This window comes from Otolemur garnettii, unplaced genomic scaffold, assembly GCF_000181295.1.
Source record: "Otolemur garnettii isolate 467f Iridium unplaced genomic scaffold, OtoGar3 scaffold00140, whole genome shotgun sequence".
Classification (NCBI taxonomy): Eukaryota; Metazoa; Chordata; class Mammalia; order Primates; family Galagidae; genus Otolemur; species Otolemur garnettii.
Genome location: NW_003852535.1, coordinates 2,987,859 through 3,014,353, shown reverse-complemented (window position 1 = coordinate 3,014,353; position 26,495 = coordinate 2,987,859). Strand labels below are relative to the sequence as shown.

The window sequence follows — 26,495 nt, the reverse complement described above, 5'->3', positions numbered from 1 at the left end:
CCAAAATAGGACTAAAACAATGGAAAGGGCTTTCCTATAAGGCAACAGCATTGCATAAGAATTAGTAGAGCCCACAAATCTGGGGTCCTGAAAATATGTCCCAGCTTCCCATAGGAGATAGGTAGAGCATGGTAACCACTGAAGTTTCTGTTATCACTGAATAAGGTCATTCTATTAATTTGGGAAAACAAATTGTAGGAGAGGCTGGGTCAGTTACTTAATCTGATTCTTGTATAGGGACATACTATAAAAAAAAATTAAGAGACATATTCAGATGAGACTCAACCCTTGTTCCTACTGTATACTTCTTTTCAGCTTGAGGACAAGGGATTTTCATTTCATGGAAGTCAAGTATCCATTTTTACAGGTTTGCAGCCCGTCGCTCAGTGAGTAGGGCACAGCCACGTACACCGAGGCTAGCAGATTTGAGCCGGGCTCAGGCCTGCTAAACAACAATGACAAATGCAACCAAAGCATAGGCATTGTGGCAGGCACTTGTAGTCTCAGCTACTTGGGAAGTTGAGGCAAGAGAATCACTTAAGCCCAAGAGTTTGAGGTGGCTGTGAGCTGTGATACCACAGCACTCTACTGAGAGCAATATAGTGAGACTCTATCTCAAAAAAAAAAAGGAATCCTCTTCTACAAAAGCATTACCTTTACGGTGATTTCATACAAAACTCAAAAGTAAAAACATGGGAATGAGAAGTGGACAAGTTAGGGAGGCCTTAAAAATTGTAAAAAGTCCAAAGATAGAAGAGGTGAGAGTATCAAGTTTCCACTCTAGGATACAATCACGGTGCCTAGCTCCTCCATGGTTGTTGGTAAAATGGCGAGTAGACAAAGAGTATGTGTTTAGTTATTCTTGTAAAGAAATTGTTAAGCATAATTGGAGCTGATGTCTAGAAGCATCTTGGATGAAGTTAACCCTGTGTGTGAACTACCCCTTGCTGATGTTGGTTCAGTGAGAGCCCATGTCCTACCAACAACTTGTCAGATTCAGTTTCACACCCTCCTGTTAACTTCAGGGGACATTTTGGCTTTCAATGTCATGGCCGTTGTTTTGGCATCAGGCAATTAAGACCAATGTAACCCATGAGGACTGTGGGAACCACACTCCTTCCCCAAACCCCTGTCTCTCTCACCTTGAGACAAAAAGGTGTTGACCAGAATGAACAGTCCTACCAGGAACATAAACAACATCGCGCTTATTTGACGATCCATATGATTGAGTGTCCAAAGGGCAACAAATCTGCTTATGAATGTGACAGCACCAAAGAGAACCTGGAACACGTAGACATTTCTTCCCAAGTGCTCCAAATTGAGTATTAGGCCATAATAGGGCACAATCGTCATCACACTGAAGGAGTAAAAACATATTTAATGAGATTTAGCCTAAAATCTTGTAAGATCTTGAAAGTAATTCCTACATTCACTATTATTACCAATTGATGATAATATTGGCCAAGGTGATATTTAATCAGTGTTGAAGAAATAGGTTTATTCTATGTCAGACAATATTTCTTTTTAAGACAATGGCTTTAAATTCACACAAAATTATTGCAAAACGTTAAAATGGACTGTTCATTGTCATAATCTTTTCCTGAGGCTCTGAGAAAGAGCTTACAAATACATACATACTCCAGTGAAGGTTATACACATAGCCTTGCAGAATAAGTAATATGAAATCTGAGTTCATCACTTCCCTGAAGAAGAACATAGGATTAGATTATAGTAACCTATAATCTAATTGTGTGTAGCAGTTCAGCACTGTATGAGTCTCTTTTCTCAGCTCCTGTTTTAAAACCTCCTACTTCACCTTAATCCTAGTGAGTGAGATGGCCAGACAGACACTAACAGGGAAGCGTTTGCCAGGTGTTTTCTGGATTTGAGTATAGTAGTGGCCTAACATTTTTTAAGCACTCTAAGAGCAAGAAGCAGTTAGTTATTTGCCTGAAGCATAGGAATTGAAATAATGAAACTGGCAACCGAGTATACCTCAAGAAATATAAGGCAAGGATTCATGGATATATTTATAATATATGCTCTTGAAGAGAGGGGTGATCTGTATTCACTTTAATTCCTTTTTGAAAAGAAGGAAGGAGAAAATAAGGTTGGGGAGTGAAAGTGGCCAATATTAGGGCAATATACAAATAAATGTGCAAGTTCTGGATAGAAAATGTCTGCAGGAGCTAGAAGAAATGCCTTTCTTACATCACAAAAATAGAGTAAAAGGCAAAAAGGTTCCAGCAAAGCCTCTAGAGAATTTACACAGAAACACCCAGGGAAAGAAGTCTGCTTTTTCAACTACACACCCAGCTTCCTCATTTACCAAGGCTTAGACTTTCCTTTCCTTCCAGTTAGGTCTTCTCCTTCCCCTACTCTGAGTGTGTAGAATCTGGAAACCTGGCTCACAGCCTAGAGGAGTAGAGAGGAAGCACAACGTGACCAGATGGAGGAACAGCTTCCATGAATGAAATTCATAAATGAATACCTTCTTCATTTATCTACACCCAGTGCTTCCAAGGTCAGCTCAAACTAGGGAGACGGAGAAGCTCCAACTCTGAATGAAGATCTGAAGTGTAATTTTTTACTTAGCTGAAATATATTCATTACTAAATGAGGCTATTCTTGTGTGTGCAAGGATGGGAGGTCTTTTAACTGACAAGGAGAGTATATGTTTGTGGCTTATCAGAGGTTTCATCTGGGTATAGGGAATGAACCACATCACAGGTTCAATAGAAGGCTGAGAAGGGCTGAGGAAAGGTTTATCACTTTCTTCTTTTATGATCAGACCCCATGTGCTCTCATTATTCAATGTGAATTGTTTTAATAAAGCTGACAGAAAAAAGAAAATTCATATTTTAGACAAATATACAAGGATTGCCAAATTCTCCCAGAAGGAAGGAGGAGTTTCAGATAGGGGAGAGGGGAAATAGGAAGAGCTAAGGTGTAGTTAGGTGGGGAAAGGTGCTGGAGGGACAGAAACATAATTTGCATAAGCTCATAGACCGATGTAGGTGATAGATAGGTGTTCTATTTGTCCTTCTCATTCTCATCTGGTGGCTGATGTGCTGCTGAACTGCTCAAGACCTTACATAGCCCCAGGTGCTTCATGAGCCCAAATGCACCTGCAACCAATGAACAGTGGTCCACTTGAAAATAAACTATCGTGCTTCCAACAACATTGGGATTTGGCCCTTGTTCCCACAGTCATGAGCAAAGAGATAGGCTATCATACTGCATCCCATCCATACCACTCTTCTCTCCACCCCAAGGAGCTCTCTCCCTATAATTTTCACATCACTTGTTCCCACAAAGATGCTTTCTAACTCAGATTGTAGTGAACCCTGGAGAACTTGTATGTCCCAGGGCTTGGACATTTTGTGGGGGCTTCCTTCCAGGAAAAATGACTGGGATAACTGGAGTGCCATTTCTCTTCCATTCAGACTCTTTTCTTCTTCTGCTCCCCTACTCACTGAAGCTAAAAGGAGCCATTGAACAAGACTTTCAAGCAGCCAAATGCAGCCAGCTGGTGCACCCTCCAATGTGAGATTTCAACAGAGAAAGTAGCCCACACCTTTCCCCTTAAGGATCTGCAGTGGACTTAAGGGTGGTAAGTATTCCTTCCCACCAATACTCCCTAGAGACACCTGGAAGCAAGCTATACACAGGGATAGATCCTTTTCCCCCAAGACTTAATGGGGATTCTTGTGAGAACCTAGGGGAAAATTGAGAGCTAAACTCAAGAGGCAGAGGGAGCCACATGGGCAGAACAAACTGGGGAGATCACTGTGTGTTCTAGCTGCAACAAATTGGTGGAGCACTCATCCCCTGGAGGAAAACCATATCTTTGAACTGAGGTAGGTCCATGCACAAGGATGTTCCCAGCCTGATGTTCCATTGCTGGTGAGCATGGCAAATGTGGGTGCCTATTTACAACCAGATACAGCAGGAATCTCTCAAAGTATGGAAAGAATGAAGGAAGCATAAATCATTCCTATAACCAGTCAGTGACTGGCAAGGGCCCCTTCCTCACTAGAAGACTTTCAGATGGATAGGGCTGCTATATACCCCTCTCCTGAAGCCTTCTCCAGAGGCCTAAGAGCTGAATTTTCATCTTTGCCAGGCAGTTTTAAGACTTATGTCTGTGGAGCCTGGAGGCAAACTTGCCTGATCTACCCCCCTCAGCATCATCCCACCACCCACCTCTTTTGTAGTGGAGAACAAGTTATCACCTGGGAGCTTCAGGGCCCCACTCACTGTCTGGGGCATTCAAGTCCTTCTCCTGAGAAGCCAATGGCCTAATTATATGCACCAAAGAACAGCTCTATAGTTGTCTCTTTCCTGCAAGCAAGAACTTCTAACAGGAAGAACAACTGTACAGCTCATTGCGCCATCAACTGACCCAATCAAAAAGGGTGTCACTGATTCTTACAAGCACCAATTACCATCTCAGATGTTAAGTTGTGGGTCCCAACATAATTCACACAGCTGGAGGGAAAGGAAGACAACAGCATAGAAGCAGCCCAAGGGGCACTACCTTGCAGGAAAAAAATAAAAATTGCAGGTGGCTCAAGTTTCAGTGGAAACTCAATGAGACAGAAGAGAGTAGTCACCTGTCTTTAATCTTCTCAAACAACTTTCAGCCTAAAATTCTGTCTCCTGATAAATTAAATTTCATATTTGATGGCAAAATCAATTCATTTACTGACAAGCAAATATTGATGAAATTTGCCACTCCAAGACCACCAGAAAGCCCTCAGAACCATACTACACATAGATCATCACAATTGACCACTATCACAGTAACGACCCCTGGACACTAAAGGACAAAGCTTATCTTCCACAATACCCCAAGTGATAAAACTAGGCAACAGACCTCCACAAAACAAGAAGAACAGAACCCCATCATACTTGTCAGTTCTCTCAATGAATGGGAATGGCTTGAATTCACCCATTGAACAGGCACAAGTTGGCTGACTGGATAAAAAGGCACAAACCAAGTATATTCTGTCTTCAGGAAACACAGCTAACCTTGAAAAACAAGACTCAGGGTGAAGAATTGGAAAACAGTATTTCATACAAATGAAAATCAGAAGAAATCAGGAGTCACAATCCTATTTGCTGATACAATTGATTTAAAGCAGCAAAAGTAAAGAAAGACAAAGGTGGGTACTATATACTGGTCAAGGGAATAATACAACAAAAAGACATTTCAATCCTAATATTTATGCAACCAACTTAAATGCTCTCAGATGTGTAAAATGAACACCAATATGAACAATATGATATCCTACAGCAGATAATAGCCTAGGACTTCAAAACCCTACTAACAGAACTGGACAAATACTCCAAGCAGAAACTAAACAAAGAAATGGTGGAGTTAAACAATGACTCTGGAATAAATGGGCTTAACAGGCATATACAGAACATTCACCCCAAGAATACTGAACATATGTTCTTTTTGTCTGCTCATGGATCATTCTCCAAAGTTGATCATATCCTAGGATACAAATCAAACCTCAACAAATTTAAAAGAATAAAAACTAAAACATAGAGGAAATAGACCAACAGCTGGAATCACACTACCTTCCTGCACTTAACCAGGAAGAAATAGAACTCTTAAACAGACCAATATCAAGCACCAAATTTGCAACAAAAAGCCTTCTAACAAAAAAAGTCCTGGACCAGACAGTTTTATACTAAAAATCCACCAATCCTTCAAAGCAGAGCTCATAACTACATTACAGAACCTATTTCAAAACATTGAGAAAGAAGGAACTCTCTTCTTCCATAGGAACAAGAAACTCTTTCTATGAAGCAAATATCACCCTGATATCAAAACCAGGAAAAGATCCAACAAAAAAAGAAAAGTACACATCAATTTAATTAATGAATATAGACACATGAGTATTCAGTAAAATCCTAGCCAACAGAATATGGATACACATTTAATAAATTGTACATCATGATCAGGTGGGCTTCATTTGGGATGTGAAGCTGGTTAAACATACACAAACCATACATATAAATTAACCACATAAGTGGAAACAGAAACAAAGACCATATGATCCTTTCAACAGATGCAGAAAAAGCATTTGACAAAATTCAACATCCTTTTCTCATAAGAACACTTAAGAAAATAGGCATAAATGAGATATTTCTTAAACTGATAGAAGTCATCTATGACAAACCCACAGCCAATATCATACTGAATGGAGTAAAACTGAAAGCTTTTTCACTTATAACTGCAACCAGACAAGGATGCCCACTATTGCACTACTATACAACATGCTGCTCAAAGTTCTAGCCAGTGCAATCAGACAAGAGAATAATATAAAAGGCATCCAAATGGGGGCAGGGGAAGTTAAACTTTTGCTCTATGCCAATTTTATGATCTTATACTTAGAAAAACCCAGGGATTCAACCATAAGACTCCTAGAAGTGATCAAGAAATAGAATAACATCCCAAGATATAAATTCAATGCCCACAATCAGTAGTCTTCATATATGCCAACAATAGTTAAGCTGAGACTCAAATCAAAGACCTAATACCCTTCTCAGTAGCTTGAAAGAAACTGAAATACCTTAGAACATACTTAGAAAAGGCTGTGAAGGATCTTTGCAGAAAAAACTATGAAACTCTGAGAAAAGAAATAGCAGATGATGTTAACATATGGAAGAACATAACCAGCTCATGTATGGGAAGAATCAACATTGGTAAAATGTCTAGACTGCCCAAAACAACCTACAGATTTAATGCAGTTCCCGTTAAAACACCACCATCATGCTTTGAAGCACTTGAAAAAATAGTTCTTTGATTCATATGGAATCAGAAAAAAACAAATAGCCAACGCAATTCTAAGAAATAAAAACAAATCTGGAGGCATCACGGTACCAGACTTCAGGCTATAGTAATCAAAAGAGCATGGTACTGGCATAAAAATAGAGACATAGATCAAGAACCTACAGATGAAACCAGCTTCCTATCACCATCTGATCTTCAACAAACTAAAAAAAAAGTTTACACTGGGGAAAAGAATCCCTGTTTAATAAATGATGCTGAGAGAACTGGGTAAAAGTTATCTGGGAGAACTGGAAGGGTAACCTCCCAGGGTTAAATAGAATCCTATTTAATAGATGATGCTGAGAGAACATGTAAAAGGCTGACACTGAACCTGCCACTTTAAAAATTAACTCACGCTTGTGGGGGGGGAACTGGTTTGCAGTTTCTGCTTCTGTGAGCTGAATAAGCTAATGATTCCAGTAACTCCTGAGAATTTGCTGATGATTCTAGTAACTCCTGAGAATTTCCTCATGATTCCAGTAACTCCTGAGGAAAGAACTATACAGGGTGTTCATAAAGTTCTTCTGCAATTTGAAAGGGTTTGACTTTAATCACTGACCTATGGCTTCACTAGAAGAGAAAGAAAGTTTTGTTCTTTGGTTGGTTCAACTAAAATCTGCCGCTGCTGTCCAAAGAAGGTTTAGAACCCATTACAAGAAAGAAGCACCACACAGGAATTCCACATCAAAGTGGATGGAAAAATTGAAAGAAATAGGCTCTGTCTATGATAAGCCACGGTCTGGAAGGCCACATGTTAGTGAAGGAATTATAGCATCTATAGAAGAAACCTTTCAGGCAAGTCCAGGAATGTCATTAAGACAGGTATCCCTAGAGCTGAGGTTTCCAAAGTCTACTGTACAGAAGATTCTGCAGACAAGACTTCACATGAAAGCATACATACAAAATTCAAATGCATCAAATGTTAGAAGAGGATTATCATGACTAACAAGTAATGTTGATGCAATGTTGAGTAATGTTCTCCCATGAAGGAACATTCCACATTAGTGGCAAAGTCAACAGGCATAATTGTTATATTTGGGGAACTGAAAATCCACATGAGTCTGTTGAATGTAAAAGATTCTCCCAAAGTTAATGGGTCTTGTGCTTGGGCAAAATCAGTCATGGGGCTCTTCTTTTATGGCCAAGGCTGGGTTTGAACCCACCACCTCTGGCATATGGGGTCAGCACGCTACCCTTTTGAGCCACAGGCACCACCCGGGGCCCTTCTTTTTTGAAGAGGGTGTTCATGGTGATAGCTGTTTAAAAATGCTGCAAAATTATTTATTCCTCATCTTGAAGAATTAGGACTGATAGAGAATACAGTGTTTCAACAAGATGATGATGCTTGTTGTGTTGCTTTGTGTGTTAGACAGTTTTTACATGAGAAATTCCCTAACAAATGGATTGCAAAAGGTGGACCATTTTCCTGGCCTCCACATTCACCAGATTGAACTCCATTGGGTTTCTTTTTATGGGGACATGTGAAAACTAATGTTCATTCAACCAAACCTCAATCTTTAGAAGACTTGAAAGCTAGTATAACAGATGTGATTGCTGATATTACTGAAAATCAGCTTGAAAATGTTTTCCAAGAGCTACAGAATCATATCACCCTTTGTATTGGTAATGATGGTGTACATGTTGAAAATTAACAACAATAAATGTGTTTTATCCTTTTAAAATAAATAAATAAATAAATAATAACTCACTCTGGATACAAGATTTAAATCTATATGAAATGCTAAAAACCCTAGAGGAATGTGTGAGATAAGCTCTTAACAATATCAACCTTGGAAAAGAATTCATGAACAAGACTCCATTAACAAATGCAGCAACAACAAAAATATATAAATGAGACCCGATCAAGTTAAAATACTTCATGCAATGAAGGTCACAATAAACAAAACAAATAAACAACCTCCAGAATAGGAGAAGGTAATCATATGTGACAAATCCAACAAAGGACTAGTGACCAGAATATAAAAACTCAAGCAAATCAATAAGAAAAGAGCAAGTAATCCCATCAATCAATGGGCAAGAGATGTGAATGGAACCTTTCCCAAGAAGACTCAGAAATACATGAAATACTGCTCATCATCCCATCATTCCTAATCATAAGTGAGTTGCAAATCAAAACCACTTTGAGATTTCACCTAACCCCAGTGAGAGTAACCCACATCACAAGGTTCCCAAGCTACAGGTGGTAGCAAGGGTGTGGAGAGAGGGCCACACTGATGCACTATTGGTCAAATTTCAAACTAATGCAGTCTTTGGGGAAGAAATATGGAGAATCCTTAAAGAACTTAAATTAGACCTCCCCTTTGATCCCACAATCCCATTACTAGGTGTCTACCCAGAAGAAAATAAAATCATTATATCATAAGGACATTTGCACTGAAATATTCGTAGCAGCTCAGTTCACTATTGCAAAGACGTGGAAGTAACCCAAGTGCCCCTCAACCCATGAATAGATTAATAACCTGTGGTATGTTTATACCATGGAACACTATTCAAGTGTAAAAAATGATGGAGACTTTGAATATTTTGTATTCACCTAGATGGATTTGGAGAACATTCTCCTAAGTAAAGTATCTCAAGAATGGGGAAAAAAGCATCCCCTGCACTTGGTACTAATCTGAAAACAGCAGACCAATAACTATAGGCCCACAAGAGAAGAAAAAACACAATTAAATACAAGAAGGGGGCTGTGGAAAGTAGGTTCAGTAACTTCCTACCTATTGGGTACAACAGGAGTATATGGCCCACTTCCTAGGTGAAGGACTAAACACAACTCAGACTTTGAACTTGCCCTTACAAATGCAAATATGTAGCCTAATTCAATGTATCCTCATATCAACCCAAAATAAAAAATAAAATAAGAAATAATTCTTAAAAATAAACCACAGAGGAGCACTACCACAGCCTAGTAACAGCTTCTTTGCAACCAGGCATGGTGAAATTGGGGAGAGAAGACTCCAGGCACCTCTGGCTTGTGGGCTCTGCCCAGAAACATGCCTTTGTGATTCAGGGAGGCAGCAAGAGACTTCTGGACCCCAGGAGGAGGACAAAAGCAGCAGAGAAGTGGCAAATGGTTGCATTTGGTCTGAGGCTGTGTGTGCAGCTGCCACGACTGTAGCTATAACAGCAGTGAGATTGCAGACCGGAAAGGTCTTCGCTGTGGGTTATTTTGGGTTTTTTTGGACTTGGGCACTCAGCTGAATTACCTTTGGAGACCTTTGGCGAGAGTGCTGGTGACTTTAATCATTCTCCAGGGTCCAGGACTGAGCCACTGGACCAGAACAGAGCCATTATCATTTGGCTGTGGACCACACGCAGTCATTGTGGGACAGCTGCCCTGCAGGCTCCACCCTCGGGGTCCCAGAGTGAGACCCAGGCTGAGAGAACTTGGGTGAGTGATCTAGTGACTGTGAACAATGCCAAAGGCAGGGACTGAGACAGATTCAATGCCATCCCTATTAAAATACCAACATCAAAAAAAATTAATTAATTAAAAAATAAAATACCAACATTGTTCTTTCAAGACTTGGAAAATATAATTCTCCATCTTGTATTTAATTAAAATAAATTAATTAAAAAATAAAATACTGGGTTTGAATCCCCAGCCCGGGCCTGCCAAACAATGATGGCTGCAACCAAAAAATAGCCGGGCGTTGTGGCGGGCGCCTGTGGTCCCAGCTACTTGGGAGGCGGAGGCAGGAGACTCGCTTGAGCCCAGGAGTTGGAGGTTGCTATGAGCTGTAATGCCATGGCACTCGACCCAGGGGGACAGCTTGAGGCTCTGTCTCAAAAAAAAAAAAAAAAATAAAAATAAAATAAAATAAAATACCAACATTGTTCTTTCAAGACTTAAAAATATAATTCTCCAAAACTATGGTTCGTTTTTGTATGAACGGGAAAAAAAAAAAAAACATTTAGCTAAGGCAGTTCTTAGTAATAAAAACAATGCTGGAGGCATGAGCATACCAGACCTTCGGCTGTACTACAAGGCTATAGTGGTCAAAACAGCATGGTACTGGTACAAAAATAGAGACATAGATATTTGGAATAAATAGAAAACCAGGAAATGAAACTGATATCTTACAGACACCTAATCTTCAATAAACCAAACAAGCACCATTAAATAAATGGTGCTAGGAGGGTGGCACCTGTGGCTCAGTGAGTAGGGCGCTGGCCCCATATGCCAAGGGTGATGGGTTCCAACCCAGCCCCAGACAAACTGCAACAAAAAAATAGCCAGGTGTTGTGGTGAGAGCCTGTAGTCCCAGCTACTCAGGAAGCTAAAGCAAGAGAATCACCTAAGCCCAAGAGCTGGAGGTTGCTGTGAGCTCTGATGTCACAGCACTCTACCAAGGGCAACAAAGTGAGACTTTGTCTCTAAAAAAAATTAAATAAATGGTGCTGGGATAACTGGATAATCACATATACAAAAATGAAACTGGACCCACACCTTTCTCCACCCACAAAAATTGATTCGAGATGGATAAAAGACCTAAATTTAAGGTATAAAATGATAAAAATCCTCCAAGAAAGCATAGGAAAAACACTTGAAGATATCCGCCTGGGGAAAGACTTCATGAAGAAGACTTCCATGGCAATTGCAACATCAATGAAAATAAATAAATGCGACTTAACTAAACTGAAAAGCTTCAGTACAGCTAAGGAGACAACAACCAAAGCAAATAGACAACCTACACAATGGGAAAGGATATTTGCATATTTTGAATCAGACAAAAGCTTGATAATTAGGACCTATAGAGAACTCAAATTAATCCACATGAAAAAAGCCAACAATCCCATATATCAATGGGCAAGAGACATGAATAGAACCTTCTCTAAAGAAAACAGATTAGCTAGTAAACATGAAAAAATGTTCATCATCACTAATTATGAGAGAAATGCAAATCCAAACCACCCTGAGATATCATCTAACCCCAGCGAGAATGGCCCACATCACAAAATCTCAAAACTGCAGATGCTGGCATGGATGTGGAAAGAAGGGAACCCTTTTACACTGCTGGTGGGATTTCAAACTAATACACCCATTTAGGAAGGAAGTATAGAGAACCCTCAAAGAACTCAAGCTAGACCTCCCATTTGATCCTGCAATCCCATTACTGGGCATCTACCCAGAAGGAAAAAAATTCTTTTACCATAAGGACACTTGCACTAGACTGTTTATTGCAGCTCAATTTACAATCGCCAAAATGTGGAAACTGCCTAAATGCCCACCAATCCATGAATGGATTAACAAGCTGTGGTATATGTATATCATGGAATACTATTCAGCCATTAAAGAGATGAAGACTTTACATCCTTTGTATTAACCTGGATAGAAGTGGAACACATTATTCTTAGTAAAGCATCACAAGAATGGAGAAGCATAAATCCTATGTACTTAATTTTGATATGAGGACAATTAATGACCTAGTACATGGTGGGGGGTGGGGGAAGGGGAGAGCAGAGAGAGAGAGAGAAGGAGGGAGGGGCATGAGAGAAAGGAAGAGCCAAGAGAAGGAAGGAGGGAGGGGTGGGGTCTCAGTGTGTGACACACTTTTTGGGGGTGGGACACAATTACAAGAGGACTTTACCTAACAAATGCAATCAATGTAAACTGGTTCTTTGTATCCTCAATGAATCCCCAACTGCAACAACAACAATAACAACAAAAAAACATACTATATAAATAAAGCTAGAACAAAAAAAAAAAAACCCATAAATTTTGACTTTAAAAAAAAAGAAATCACAGAGGACACAAACAAATAAGAAAACATAACCTACTCATTGAAGTATAGAATCAACATTGTTCAATGTCCATACTACTCAAAGTGAGTGACAGATTCAATGAAATCCCCCATCAAAATACCAATGTCATATTTCACAGATCTGGAAAAACTAATTCTATGCTCTGTTTGGAACCAGAAAAGAGCCTGAATAGCAAAAGCAATCCTAACCAAAAGAAAGAAATCTGGAGGCATAACATTACCAAACTTCAACTAAACTGTAAGACCGTAGTAACCAAAAGAGCATCCTATTGGAACAAAAGCAGAGACATAGAACAACGAAACAGAACATAAGCCCATCCACCTATGCTTACACATCTTCAACAAAGCAGAAAACAATATACACTGTGAAAATGAAGCCCTATTCAACAAATATGCTGAGAAAATTGAATAGCCACATGCAGAAGAATGAAACAGGACCCCTACTTCTCACCAATCACAAAAATTAATACAAAATGGATTAAAACTTAAATATAAGTTATGAAACCATAAGAATTCTAGAGGAAAATGTGGGAATTAGGCTCAGTGCCTGTAGTTCAGTGAGTAGGGCTCTAGCCACATACACCAAAGCTGGTGGGTTTGAGCCCACCCTCGGCCAGCTAAACAACAGTGACAACTGCAACCAAAAAATAGCTGGGCATTGTGGTGGATGCATGTAGTCCCAACTATTTGAGAGGCTGAGGCAAAAGAATTGCTTGAGCCGAGGAGTTTGAGGTTGCTGTGAGCTGTTATGCCACAGCACTCTACCAAGGGTGACATAGTAAGACTGTCTCAAAAAAAAAAAAAAAAGAAAGAAAGAAAGAAAAGAAAAGAAAAGGAAAATGTGGGAATTATTCTTAATATTTCCAGATATTGGCCCAGACAAAGAATTTATGACTAAGATCCCAGTGGCAATCACAGCTACAAAAAAAAAATAAAATGAGATTTGATTAAACTAAAACGCTTCTGCACAGCTAAAGAAATAATCAACAAAGCAAATAGACAACCCATACAAGGGGAGAAAATATTCACAAACTATTCATCTAATAAAGAACAAATATCCAAAATCTACAAAAAAACTCAAGTAAATCAGCAAGAAAAAAAAACAACTCCATTAATAGAGGGGCAAAAGACAGAAAAATGGGCTTTTCAAATAGAAGGTAACAAATTGCCAACAAATACATTAAAAATGCTCAATGCCACTAATTAGAGTAATGCAAATTAAAACACAATGAGACATCACTGAACCCCTGTTAGGATGGCTTTTATTAAGAAGTTCAAAAACAACTGATGCTGATATGAATGCAGAGAGAAGGGAATACTTCTAGGACTCCAAATTCTTACACCTTCATGCAAAACAGTATAAAAATTACTCAAAGAACTAAAAGTAGACCTACCATTCACTCCACCAATCCCAATACTGGATATCCATCCAAAGGAAAAGAAGTAATTTTATTCAAAATACTCATGCATTGGAATATTTATCCCAACATTTCACAATTGCAAAGATTTTAAATCAATCCAAGTACAAATCAATTCATGATAGATTAACAAAATGTGGTATCTGTGTACCACAGAGCACTACTCATCCATAAGAAGGAATAAACTAATGAACGCCTTTTTCAGAAATTGGAATGAAACTGGAGACAATTATCCTTCTGAAGTATCCCCAAAACGAAGAAGATCTTCATATGAAGTATCCCTCAAAGTGGAAAAACAAACAGCACATACATTTGCTATTAAACTGGAACTAATTGAAGAGCCTACATGTGCACAGAGTAAGTGCAGTGGTCTTACTAAAGACTTGCAGCCAAGATTGGCTGGCAGGAGGATAGCATCACTACCAAGATGCTGCTTTGCTTTCCATGAAAACAAAAAGGGCGTAGAGGAAGTGGGGGGACATCATATACAGAGAGGAGGGCGACAGGGCCTTTCGGTGGCCCTTCAGGGCCGCTGAAGTGGTGGCACTTGGAGAAGAAAAACCGGGGCAGCAGCAGGTGGAACTGCCAGGGCAATTCCTCGGCGCCACCTGACTCCCTCACAAGGAGGAGCCCTCTGCATGTTGCCATACTTTTTAGCTACTTAATTGCTATTAGCTTAAAGTTTGTGGGGTATATTTAATTGCTATTAGCTTAAATGTCAAAACATTTTCTGAGGGATTTTCTAATAATTTTTGTTAAAATATCAGCTAGATTGCTAGCTCTCACCTGAAGTGTATGAAGAGAAACCTATTTCTCTTTGTTGGCTGAAAATGCTTTCATTGGAAGCTCACTGTAAGTTCAACAAAACCAATTACCATATTCCAGGGTATTATTTTGATACAGATATTGTTCTTGCTTTCTAAAGTTACACTTTTAACACATAAAAATAAATAAAAGAATGAAAAGCATTTATATGGTGATGGAATTAGTACCACCAACATATAATATACATTCTTATTATTCCCTCAAAAATGGGGGCAAAAATTTTTGCATTATACATGGCAAAATATAATAACTAGATTGTCCACAGGTATTTAGAAATGAACAAGAATATTTATAATAAACCAACGAATCATACAGGATCCAAATCATAAATTAGAAATTATTTTGAACTGATTTAGACCTAAGATACAGCACCTCAAACCACATGGGAATGGTTAACTGTATGGGTTGATGGATATGTGCATTTGTTTTACTATAATAACTATTTATCTTTTAATGTACCTCAGAACATCATGTTATATGCCTTAAATATACATAATAAAATTTATTTAAGTATATAGGATACAAGTCTGTCAATGCTAACAGGGAACTTTATACTTCCTTCATACTTACAATTATTCATCACAAAAGATCATAGCTTGAAAAGAAGTGAATTAAGCTCTTTTGCCTGAAAGACACACAACACACACCCGTATACACACAGAAACTGGAGTAAATTGAAACAAAAGAAATAATAAAGACCAGAAATCAGTAAAATATAAAGAATGCAACAATGTATATAAAGTTATTTCTTTGAAAAGATTATTGAATTTCAGAAACTTCTAGCAAGACAAATCCATAAAAATATGTAAATATGGCTCAGCGCCTGTAGCTCAACAGCTAGGGCGCCAGCCACATACACCAGAGCTGGTGGGTTCGAATCCAGTCTGGGCCTGCTAAACAACAATAACAACTATAACCAAAAAAATAGCCAGGCATTGTGGCAGGTGCCTGTAGTCCCAGCTACTTGGGAGGCTGAGGCAAGAGGATCACTTAAGCCCAAGAGTTTGAGGTTGCTGTAAGCTGTGATGCCACAGTACTTTACCCAGGGTGACAGCTTGAGACTCTGTCTCAAAAAAAAAAGAAACTGAACATATTATTAACTATTTTTACCCCAAATTTTCAGACCTACATAGATTTTCTCTTAAACAACTAAAACATTTAAGGCAAAAATAGATATAAAGAGAACAGAAAGTTCAAAAGTATATATACTCATATACAGTTAGCTGGTTAATAACATTACCTCTGAAACCAAATAGGGAAACTATGGCCTTTTCACTATCTGGTGGTGAGCAAATTGACAATGCATCTGAAAAACATAAACCTTGACCCCAATCTCAAATCCTCTGCAAAAAATTAATTTGACATAGGTCATTGACAACACAACATGATAGATGAATAAATGTTTAAGAAGAAAACAAGAAAATATGTTTATACATATGGTGTAGCAAAGATTTCTGAAGTAGGATACCAGAAGCACTAGTCATAAAAGAAAATACTGATTGGTAAACTTCATGAAAATTGAGAAATAGTTCATCAAAACACAACACCAAGCGTTATATAAATAAGACATGAATAAAGAAGTGACAGTAGAAATGGGCAAAGTCCAGTCAAGACAGGAAAGTCTGCATCATCAGTCATCAGGAAAATGAAAATTTATATCTCTTTCTATTAGTACATACAGATTGTGCTAATATGTGCCAGTATGAAATGACCAAAACTCTTATACTTGATAATGGGAGTGTATAACTGTACAACCATTTTGGAATATTGTTTGGTAAGCTACTATAGAGAAGATACATACTCATGCCTTAAACCCGGGAATTCATAATTGTCTCCATGTAAGCAATCCATAGTCATGAGAAATACTAGATAAATAAATTTTGGTATATTCACATAAAGGAAAATGACCTACACTCAAAAAAAAATTACAGCTATACAAAACAAAATTTGTGAATTTCTTATATATAAAAGGTATATAATCAATTTATACAAAATTTAAGAACAGGCAAATGTAATCTGTGGGCATGAGGGTAAGAATAGCTGGTACTTTTGGACAAGAATAAACTTGGGGGAGACACAAGAAATAATTCAGGAATGCTAAAAGGCGCTTGTCTGGGTAATGGGTACATCATTTTGTAGGTTTGTAATTAATCCAAATAAACACGATTGTATTTGTAATTAAGTCCCATTGAGTCTTCAGATATTATTAGGGTATCCTAAAATGTGGCACTTAAAGAAACACTTTGATATCATTTGTTGTTCTCTTATGTGTTAATCATCCCTCCACAATGGACTGTACATTTTTTTAAAGAAGGAATGGATTTACATTATGAATATTTTAAAATTAATCATCAGCAAATAAAACTTACTTCACAAGAGACATGTAGAGGACTCTCATTCTCAGTTTAGGTGCACGGAACAAGAATGAAATGGATGCTTTGATCTGGATGCTATCCAACTCCTCCTGCATGGTGGATCTCAGAAACTTCAACAACAAAAATAACAAGCATTTAGGAAAAGTCAACACATTTCCAGGCTTAGTGCTAACTACAAGAGGATGAGCTGGACATACTGTACACTATCTTCAAGGAAATTTCTGTCTAGTTGGGAATATGACATTCTTGTCCTTATTTAATATTTGGCAATTTCAGGAATTTGAAAACCAGGCTTCCTTGCTGCAAGTCGGAGAAATTCTGTGGGGCAATCCCAGGTTCAGAGTTTCCTGCAAGATCTTCTGGGGCCTCTGTTGTAAATGCATGGCATTTTGACTTTTATTAATTTATTTTTTGTCTAATCCTATACTCTTACTCCTAAGAGATGATGTTCCTGTAAACCAGTGGTTCTCAACCTTCCTAATGCCTCAGTGTATTTTCATTGTTACAAAGGAATCACGACCCACAGGTTGAGAACCGCTGCGACACTCTTCAATGAAGCTCTTACACGCAAATCTTTGATTTCCCAGTTCCTGAGGAACTGGAGTTTCAACCATTGCTGCAGGAAAAGAATTTGATGTCACGATGAGATTTGGAACTCGATCGTCCAATGAATACCTCATAACTGACATGCATTAGAGCATGTAGTTGTGATTAAGTATTAAAAATTTTACTGATGGTGTTATAAAAATGCGTATATAAGATCTCAAGATTGTAAAGGCTTCAAGAAAAATAATAATTAAAAAGACTGGGGGCGGCACCTGTGGCTCAAAGGAGTCGGGCGCCGGCCCCATATGCCGCAGGTGGCAGGTTCAAACCCAGCCCCAGCCAAAAACTGCAAAAAAAAAAAAGACTTTGGAATTGGATGGGTATTGTAAAGAAAGATAACAAGAGGACTGGTGGTGGTCGACTATGAATACAAAGTGAATTGTGAAATCCAGAGGGTGCACATAAGGAGCTTCCTATAAAGGTATCCTCATCTCCCACATGTGGAGGATAGAAAACTGAAGATAAACACCAGGACTTAATTTTAAGAGTACCTCAAAAGTCTGAACCTTGTTTGGTCTCCTTTGCTAAGTTCATTGCCCTGACTGAAAGGAAATAGAACTTATGGGATGGGAATATCTGAATTGATGCATTCGATCATTTTGAATCTCCACATTCTCTGTACTACTTGGGCTGAATGAATAGATCACTTCTCCCTGTTAAAAGTTAGTGTTCCTTGTGCATGATCTCTTCTTCTTGAGTATGGGTAAGATATAGTGACTTGCTGCCAATAAATAAAATACCACAAAAGCGATGAATTTTGCCTTCCTTGGGTAGATTATAAAGATACTGACACCCAACTTGCTGGATGCCTGCTCTAGATAGATGTACCCTTTAAAGAGAACCTCTTTCATGTTGGAGAGATCCATGTGACGGCAAATGAGTCCTTATTCCAAACATCTGAGGGAAACTTTATCTTTCTAACAACTGTGTGAGTGAGCTTGAGACTTCAGCCGATATCAAAGTAGCAATAAATACCTTGACTGCAAATGTAGATAGACCTTCAAGCAGGGAACCCATGAAATCTGGCACAAATTCCTGTTGTATTCCATGCTATTTGGGGGTAATTTGTTCTACAGCAATGGATAACTCATTCTAATGTTAGTACTTGCCATACAGAGCTACTGTAACAAATGGCTAAACCACAGTGACATTCACAGGAGTCTGCAATGTTTTAAGGAAATCTTTATCAGAGAAAACACTGAATTGAGAAAAACTATGCATTCCCCAAAATGCTACTGGTAAAATATGGCTGAGAATCTTATTCAACTGCAAACATCTTCTATCTTTCATGAGAGAGTAAAGACAATTCAGAGGTTAGATCCAGAAGGCAGAATGCTAAAACTGGGACCAAAATTCCTTTCCTTTTCCATGCCCTGATATCTTCCTAACACTTGCCTGGCTGGGTTTTTTAATTGCTCTGAACTCCTTGTACCTCACATCTCCCCACTTTTGAACAGGAATGACTAAATAATTATTCCACTTCTGCATCCCCATTGCATGTTGGATGTATTGGGAACAGGTATCTTGACTCTTCAATTTCATACAGCTAAAAATAGCAGGTGCTGTAGTTAGAGAACTATACACAAGTAGTCTCATCCACACTCAAACCTCATTTTAATGTAAGATTATAGATGCTGAGCATATTCTCTAATGAAATAATACTTTTTTGCACACTGGGCATGTGTCATTTATTCAACAAGTCAGAGGGATGGACTCTCTGGGGCCACAAGGTAGAAGCCGTGTGTTTTCCTTTATTAAAATTTTCTTCTATAGGGCATTTGCTCCTTCTTAGCTGACATGAGCCATCTATCAGTAATGCCTTCAGTAACCAGTTCCTGTGAAGCCTGAAAAGGCTTTCTTCTCTTTTTTACCAGCTAAACCCTAATCCTTTTCTGGCTCATTAAAGCTAGAATGGATACTTCTCTGTGTTCTCTCAAAAATATTCTGCATATACCCTTGTCGTAGAACCAAATCTGTATTATAATGGTCTTTTAATTTTTATATTCCATAGTACAATGTATGTTCCTTGAGGGCAGAATATCTGACTTATTCTCTTATTAATATCTATCCCTAGACTGGCACATAGTAGTGTATAAGTATTTTTAAACAATGGAGGGAGAGAATGTAAATGAACCACGTCAGTATCTGACTTCTAGTCAAGTGGAGGGAAACTTCAAAAAAGAAAATCTGAGAAGTTTTCCTACTCACAATATTAGTGCCCTCTAATGAGAACAATATAATTGCCCCCCCAAAAGGACATTTATCCAATTTACTGCCACATCATATCCACATTGTGTAGAAGAGATTATCACTGACATTTTATTCTCAATAAATATTTAGTGAATTGTTGAATCTTTGCATAAAATTAAGATCAAACTTTTAAATCTATCTTGTGCATGGTTAAGTTTTATTTCCATTATTGTCTTTCTTATTTCCCTTAAAAGGACCATAGTTAGTGAAATACTGAGAAATGAATTATTTGTTGATTTCTTTCCACTGCATGCTAGGATAAGAGCATGAAAACCTGATGACCAATTTATTCCAATAATTATGTGCACTTTCACCAATGAATATGTTCAGAAGTGCATGAAACTGAATTATGTGTATATCTATAATATCTATGCCCAAATCCTTGCAAAACACAAAAGGAATTATTATTTTTTTCAATACCTTCCCAACTCCAGTGATGAATCAATGGGGAACCAGGACAGAAATAGAAGGCCCCACTCAGAGAATTCTAATTCTGGAAGTGCAGTTTCCCCAGGAACCTAGACTAGTGTGACTGTAATGTCATGTCTTCATTTCATGCTCATAACCAACTCCCCTTTCCAGATCACCTCAGTGGTCAGGATTTCTCCAGAAACCATTTTTCCATTTATGTGTGCAACTCTTCTAAGTTCCTTTAAGCCCTCATCTAGCTGATTATTGATAATCAGCCACCGGGCAGACTCCACCATCCACCTAATAAAAGAAAACAATGCAAGTACAGTAAATAATTGTTTATTTATCAGATGACCTATAACCTGAGTTTCCTTTCCCCAATCATTTAATGCAGACTTTATAAATTGCAATAGAGTTGTTTCTGACCAAGTCATCTTCCCCCATTGGACTCCTAAGGGGAAGCATCTATGTGGCCTTCAATAAGTGTTTATAAAGTATTTATAATAAAATGAGAATAATGAATATATAAGTCATTCACCTACATCCCTACTTTTAGTTATTCATATATAATCTATATACCATAAAATTAACCTTTCTTTAATGGGTACAATTTAGTGATTTTAACATAATCACAAAGTTTTTCAGATATCGCCACTACCTAATCCCAGAATATTTTCATCACTGCAAAAAAGTTCCACAGCCTCCACCCTCCATTGCTTCCTTCTCCCAGTTCATAGTAACCATTTATCTACTTTCTGTTTTTTATGGATTTTTCCACACTAAATACTTCATTTTAAAAATGGTATTATTTACAATGTGACCTTTTGTGACATTTTATGAGGTCAGTATCACTCTGAAAAAAAAGCCAGATAAAAAGACAATAAGAAAATTATAAAACCATATTCCTTATAAACTTTGATGGAAAAATCCACAAGGAAACAATAACAAACCAATTCTGTGGCATATTGATGGAATCATATACCATACTCTGGTGGCATTCACTGCTGATTGTAATAATGTTTCAAAACACAAAAATTCATCACTACAATATACCACATTAACATTATAAATAAAAAACCTTATATGATCAAGAAGATGATCAAAAAGATGATCAGAAAAAGCAAATTTAACATCTTTTTATGATTAAAAACACTCAAAAACTAGAAATACAAGAAAACTACCTCAAAATAATAAATATTATATTTGAAAATTCACAGTAAACCCAATACTCAGTGATAAAATATACTGATAGCTTTTACTCTGAGATCAGGAATAAGTCCCTTCATTTCTTCTACTCAACATCATATGGGAAATTCTTGCCAGAGTGATTAGTCCAGGAAAATAAAAGATATCTACCTTGAAAAGAAAGCAGTAAAATTATTTCTATTTGCAGATATTATGAATACATATGGAAGGAATTCTAAACATTCTACCACTAACAAATGAATTTGGCAAAGTAGCAGAACATAAATTCATTGTGCAAAAATCAGTTGCATCTCTATGTACTAACATTAAACAGTCTGAAAAGAAAAATTACAGAAGTAAGTTTATTTATAATAGTATAAATGAGAATAAAATACTTATAAATTAACTTAACCAAGGAGTTTGTAAACTGGTAGAATTAAAGTTACAAAGCATCAATGAAAGAATCAAAGAATTTAAAAACAAATAGAAGCATATTTTACATTTCTGGATTGAAAGACTTAATATTGACATCTTAATATTAAGTATTCAAAGCAATCTACACATCCAATCTCTTTGAAGATTCTGACTTTTTTCTGAAACACTCACCCTAAATTCATATGGAATCTCAAGAGACCACAAATAGCCAAAACAATCTTTAAAAAATACACAATGGCAGAGGAAATGAAGCCAGAAGGGAGTAGGCACTCATCTTTAATCTTAAACAAAGCAACTTTCAGTCCAGGATTCTGTATCCTGATAAACTAAGTTTCATATTTTATGGAGAAATAAAATCTCTTAGGGACAAGCAAACATTGTGGAAATTTGCCACAAGACCAGCTCTGAAAGAAGTACTAAGAACTGTACTATACAAAACCATTATAACAGACCACCACCAAAGTAAAGACATTTGGAAATTAAAGGTCAAAGCCCCGCTTCCATAACAGTCCAAGTGATAAAACTAAGCAATAGACCTCCACAAAACAAGATCAGCTGAACTTCACCATACTAATCAGTTTTCTCGTTAAATGACAATGGCTTGGATTTCTCACTGAAGAGCCACAGGATGGCTGGCTGAATAAAAAGACAAAAGCCAAGTACATTTGTCTTTGGGAAGCACATCTAACTTCCAAGGACAAAACAAGACTGAAGGTAAAGGGTTGGAAAACAATAATTCAGGTAAATGGAAACCATAAGAAAGCAAAAATTGCAGTCCTATTTGCAGATACATTGGACTTTAAAGCAACAAAAATAAACAACGGCAAAGATGGACATTATATACTAGACTAGGGAACAATACAGTAGGAAGACATTTCAATCCTAAGTATCTATGTACCCAACTTAAGTGTTCCCAGATATGTAAAAGAATCCCCAACCAGTTTGAACAATATGATATCCTGCAAAACCATAATAGCCAGGGATTTCAATATCCCACTTACAGAACTGGACATATCCTCCAAGCAAAAACTAAGTAAACCAATGACAAACTTAAACATGAATCTAGAATAAATGAGTTTAACAGATATATATAGAACATTCCACCCCCAAAATATTGAGTATATATTCTTCTCATCAGCTCATGTGTCATTGATAATTTCCTAGGACACAATTCAACTCTGAAAAAATGTAAAATAATAGAAGTTATACCTCACATATTTTTGAACCATGATGGAATACAAAAAGAATTCAATTCCAACAAAAACCTTCATCCCCACACAAAATGTGGAAACTAAACAACCTTATGCTGAATAACACCTGGGTCAAGAAGGAGATAAAGAAGGAAATCAGTAGATTCCTGAAAGAAAATGACATTGAAGGAACAAGCTATAAAAATTGTGGGATACTGCAATAGCAGTACTAAGGGAAATTGATCAATTTAAATGATCGTATCCAAAAAACAAAAAGAGCAGAAATCCACAGCCTAATGAATACCACAAGGAACTTTACATGGAAGAGAAATCCAAACCTAAACCTAGCAGAAAAAAAGAAATAAACAAAATTAGATCAGAATTAAATGAAACTGAGAACAAAAGACATATTCAGAGAATTAACAAAAAGTAGTTGGTTACTTGAAAAGGTAAATAAAATCAATAAAACTTTGGCCATATTAACTAACAACAGAAAAGTAAGATCTCTAATAATCTTAATCAGAAATAAAAACATATACCACAGAGATACAAAAGATCATCACTGATTACTACAAAACACTCTATGCCCAGAAATTTGAAATTATGGAGGAAATGGATCAATACCTGGAATCAAACCATCTCCCTAGACTTGACCAGAAAAAAAAATTACAACTCTGAACAGACCAATATCAAGTACCAAAATTGCAACCATAATAAAAAAATCTTCCAACAAAAAAAAGTCCTGTAAAACCAATGGGGTTTTACACTAGAATTCTACCAAGCCATCAAAGAAGAGCTTGTACCTATATTGAAAAAGTTATTCCAAAACACTGGGAAGGAAGCAACCCTCCCTAATTACTTCTATAAAGCAAATGTCACCTCGTACCAAAACCAGAAAAAGATACAACAACAACAACAAAAACTACAGACCAATATTATTAATGAATATAGACACAAAACTACTAATAAAATCCTTGCAAATAGAACACGGATACACATTTTAAAAATTGTACATCATGATCAGGTAAGGCTTTATCCTAGGAATGCTGGCTGTTTCAACAAACACAAACCCATAAATATAATTCACCACATTAATAGAAGCAAAAGCAAGAACCATATGATTCTCGCAATAGATGCAGAAAAAGCCTTCAACAAAATTCAACAAATTCCTATGAGTATCCTTTTCTCATAAGAACACTTAAGAAAATTAGCACAGATGGGGCATTTCTTAAATTGATATAAGCCATCTATAACAAACCCACAGCAGATATCATATTAAATGGAGTAAAACTGGAAAGCACTGCCACTCAGAAGTGGAAACAGACAAGTAAAACTGGAAAGCACTGCCACTCAGAAGTGGAAACAGACAAGGATGTCCACCATTGCCAGTACTTTTCAACATACTGCTGGAAATTCTAGCCAATGAAATTAAACAAAAAATGGATATTAAGGGCATTCAAATGGGGGGCCTTTTGGGGTGCCTGAGTGCATTTTCATATTTCATCTGATGTCAAGGTGATTCATGGGACATTCACTAGTGCCTCAGTATGTCACAGGACTACACTGGAGGTGGGGTGTGTCATGCAACGTTGGTGGGTGCCTGTCCAGTTTGCAAGACCTTGAGAAATGCCTGGAGAGGTATGAGGCCTTGTAAAGTGCCTGCACAATGGCACAGGACAGTAGCCAGTTGTGAATTTGCTTCTTCAGCTGTAGTGGCTAGGTGAGATCTGGGAGGTTTGCTATGCCCTACAGAGGAGTTGTAGTGGCTGGGGCTCTCATTCTACCCAGGTGGATCTGTGACAGCTGCTCTGGTGCTACTCAGCTGGTAACAACAGCACAATGGATTTGGTTAGTCTATAGCAGCAGATGTAAAAGGTTGGTGAATGCCTGCTCTGCCCAGATCCAGAGTGGAATGTTGGGGGAATACATAGCACTCAGTCACAGTGATTATGAGAGCACCTGCCTTCCTTGCTTCTTCATTGGTCTGGAAGGAGTTCTGGGGGGCAGCAGTGGAGCTGACCCCTCTTTAGGGTGGGTGTTCTGGGGCTGAGAGTTCATTTATTTTTTATTATTATTAAATTATAGCTGTGTACATTAATAGTATCATGGGGTACAGTGCACTGTTTCTATATACAATTTGAAATACTTTCATCCAACTGGTTAACATAGCCTTCATGTCTTTTTCTTAGTTATTGTGTTGAAACATTTATATTCTACAGTTAGAGAGATTCACATGTACCCTTATAGGATGAACCATGAAGACTTACCCAGAATCAAGTGGAAAAGTTGAATAGGCCTATATCAAGTTCTAAAATAGCATCAACTATCAAAATCTCCCTAAAAAGAAAAGCCCAGGAGCAGATGGCTTCACGTCAGAATTCTACCAAACCTTTAAAGAGGAACTAGTACCTATACTACTTAACCTTTTCCAAAATATAGAAAAAGTAGGAATACTACCCAACACATTCTATGAAGCAAACATCACTTTGATCCCCAAACCAGGAAAAGACTCAACAAAGAAAGAAAATTACAGACCAATATCATTAATGAATATTGATGTGAAAATATTCAACAAAATCCTAACAAACAGAATCCAGCAACACATCAAACAAATTATACACCACGACCAAGTGGGTTTTATCCCAAGATCTCAAGGCTGGTTCAACATACATAAATCTATAAACATAATTCATCACATAAACAAATTAAAAAGCAAAGACCATATGATTCTCTCAATTGATGCAGAAAAAGCTTTTGATAACATCCAGCATCCCTTCATGATCAGAACACTTATGAAAATTGGCATAGAAGGGACACTTCTCAAATTGATAGAGGCCATCTTTAGCAAACCCATGGCCAATATCATACTGAATGGAATGAAATTGAAATCATTTCCACTCAGATCTGGAACCAGGCAAGGTTGCCCATTGTCTCCATTGCTCTTTAACATTGTAATGGAAGTTTTAGCCATCACAGTTAGGGAAGAAAAGGTAATCAAGGGTATCCACATAGGATCAGAAGACATTAAACTTTCAGTTTTCACAGACAATATGATTGTATACCTGGAAAATACCAGGGATTCTACTAAAAAACTCTTAGAAGTGATCAAGGAATACAGCAGCATCTCAGGTTACAAAATCAACACTCATAAATTGGTAGCCTTTATATAT

The 26,495-nt window shown here is 37.5% G+C and overlaps 1 protein-coding gene across 1 annotated transcript in view; it reads right to left on the bottom strand.

Moving 5' to 3' along the window:
- LOC100965979 (solute carrier family 22 member 24-like) overlaps positions 1-26,495 on the bottom strand; it is a 44,900-nt gene that overhangs the window by 2,613 nt on the left and 15,792 nt on the right. The window contains exons 5-7 of the mRNA XM_003798692.1: positions 20,692-20,815; positions 17,243-17,358; positions 1,143-1,357 (exon numbers count right to left, since the gene is read on the bottom strand). Of these exons, the coding sequence (XP_003798740.1) occupies positions 1,143-1,357; positions 17,243-17,358; positions 20,692-20,815 (455 nt within the window). The remainder of the gene's footprint in view (positions 1-1,142; positions 1,358-17,242; positions 17,359-20,691; positions 20,816-26,495) is intronic.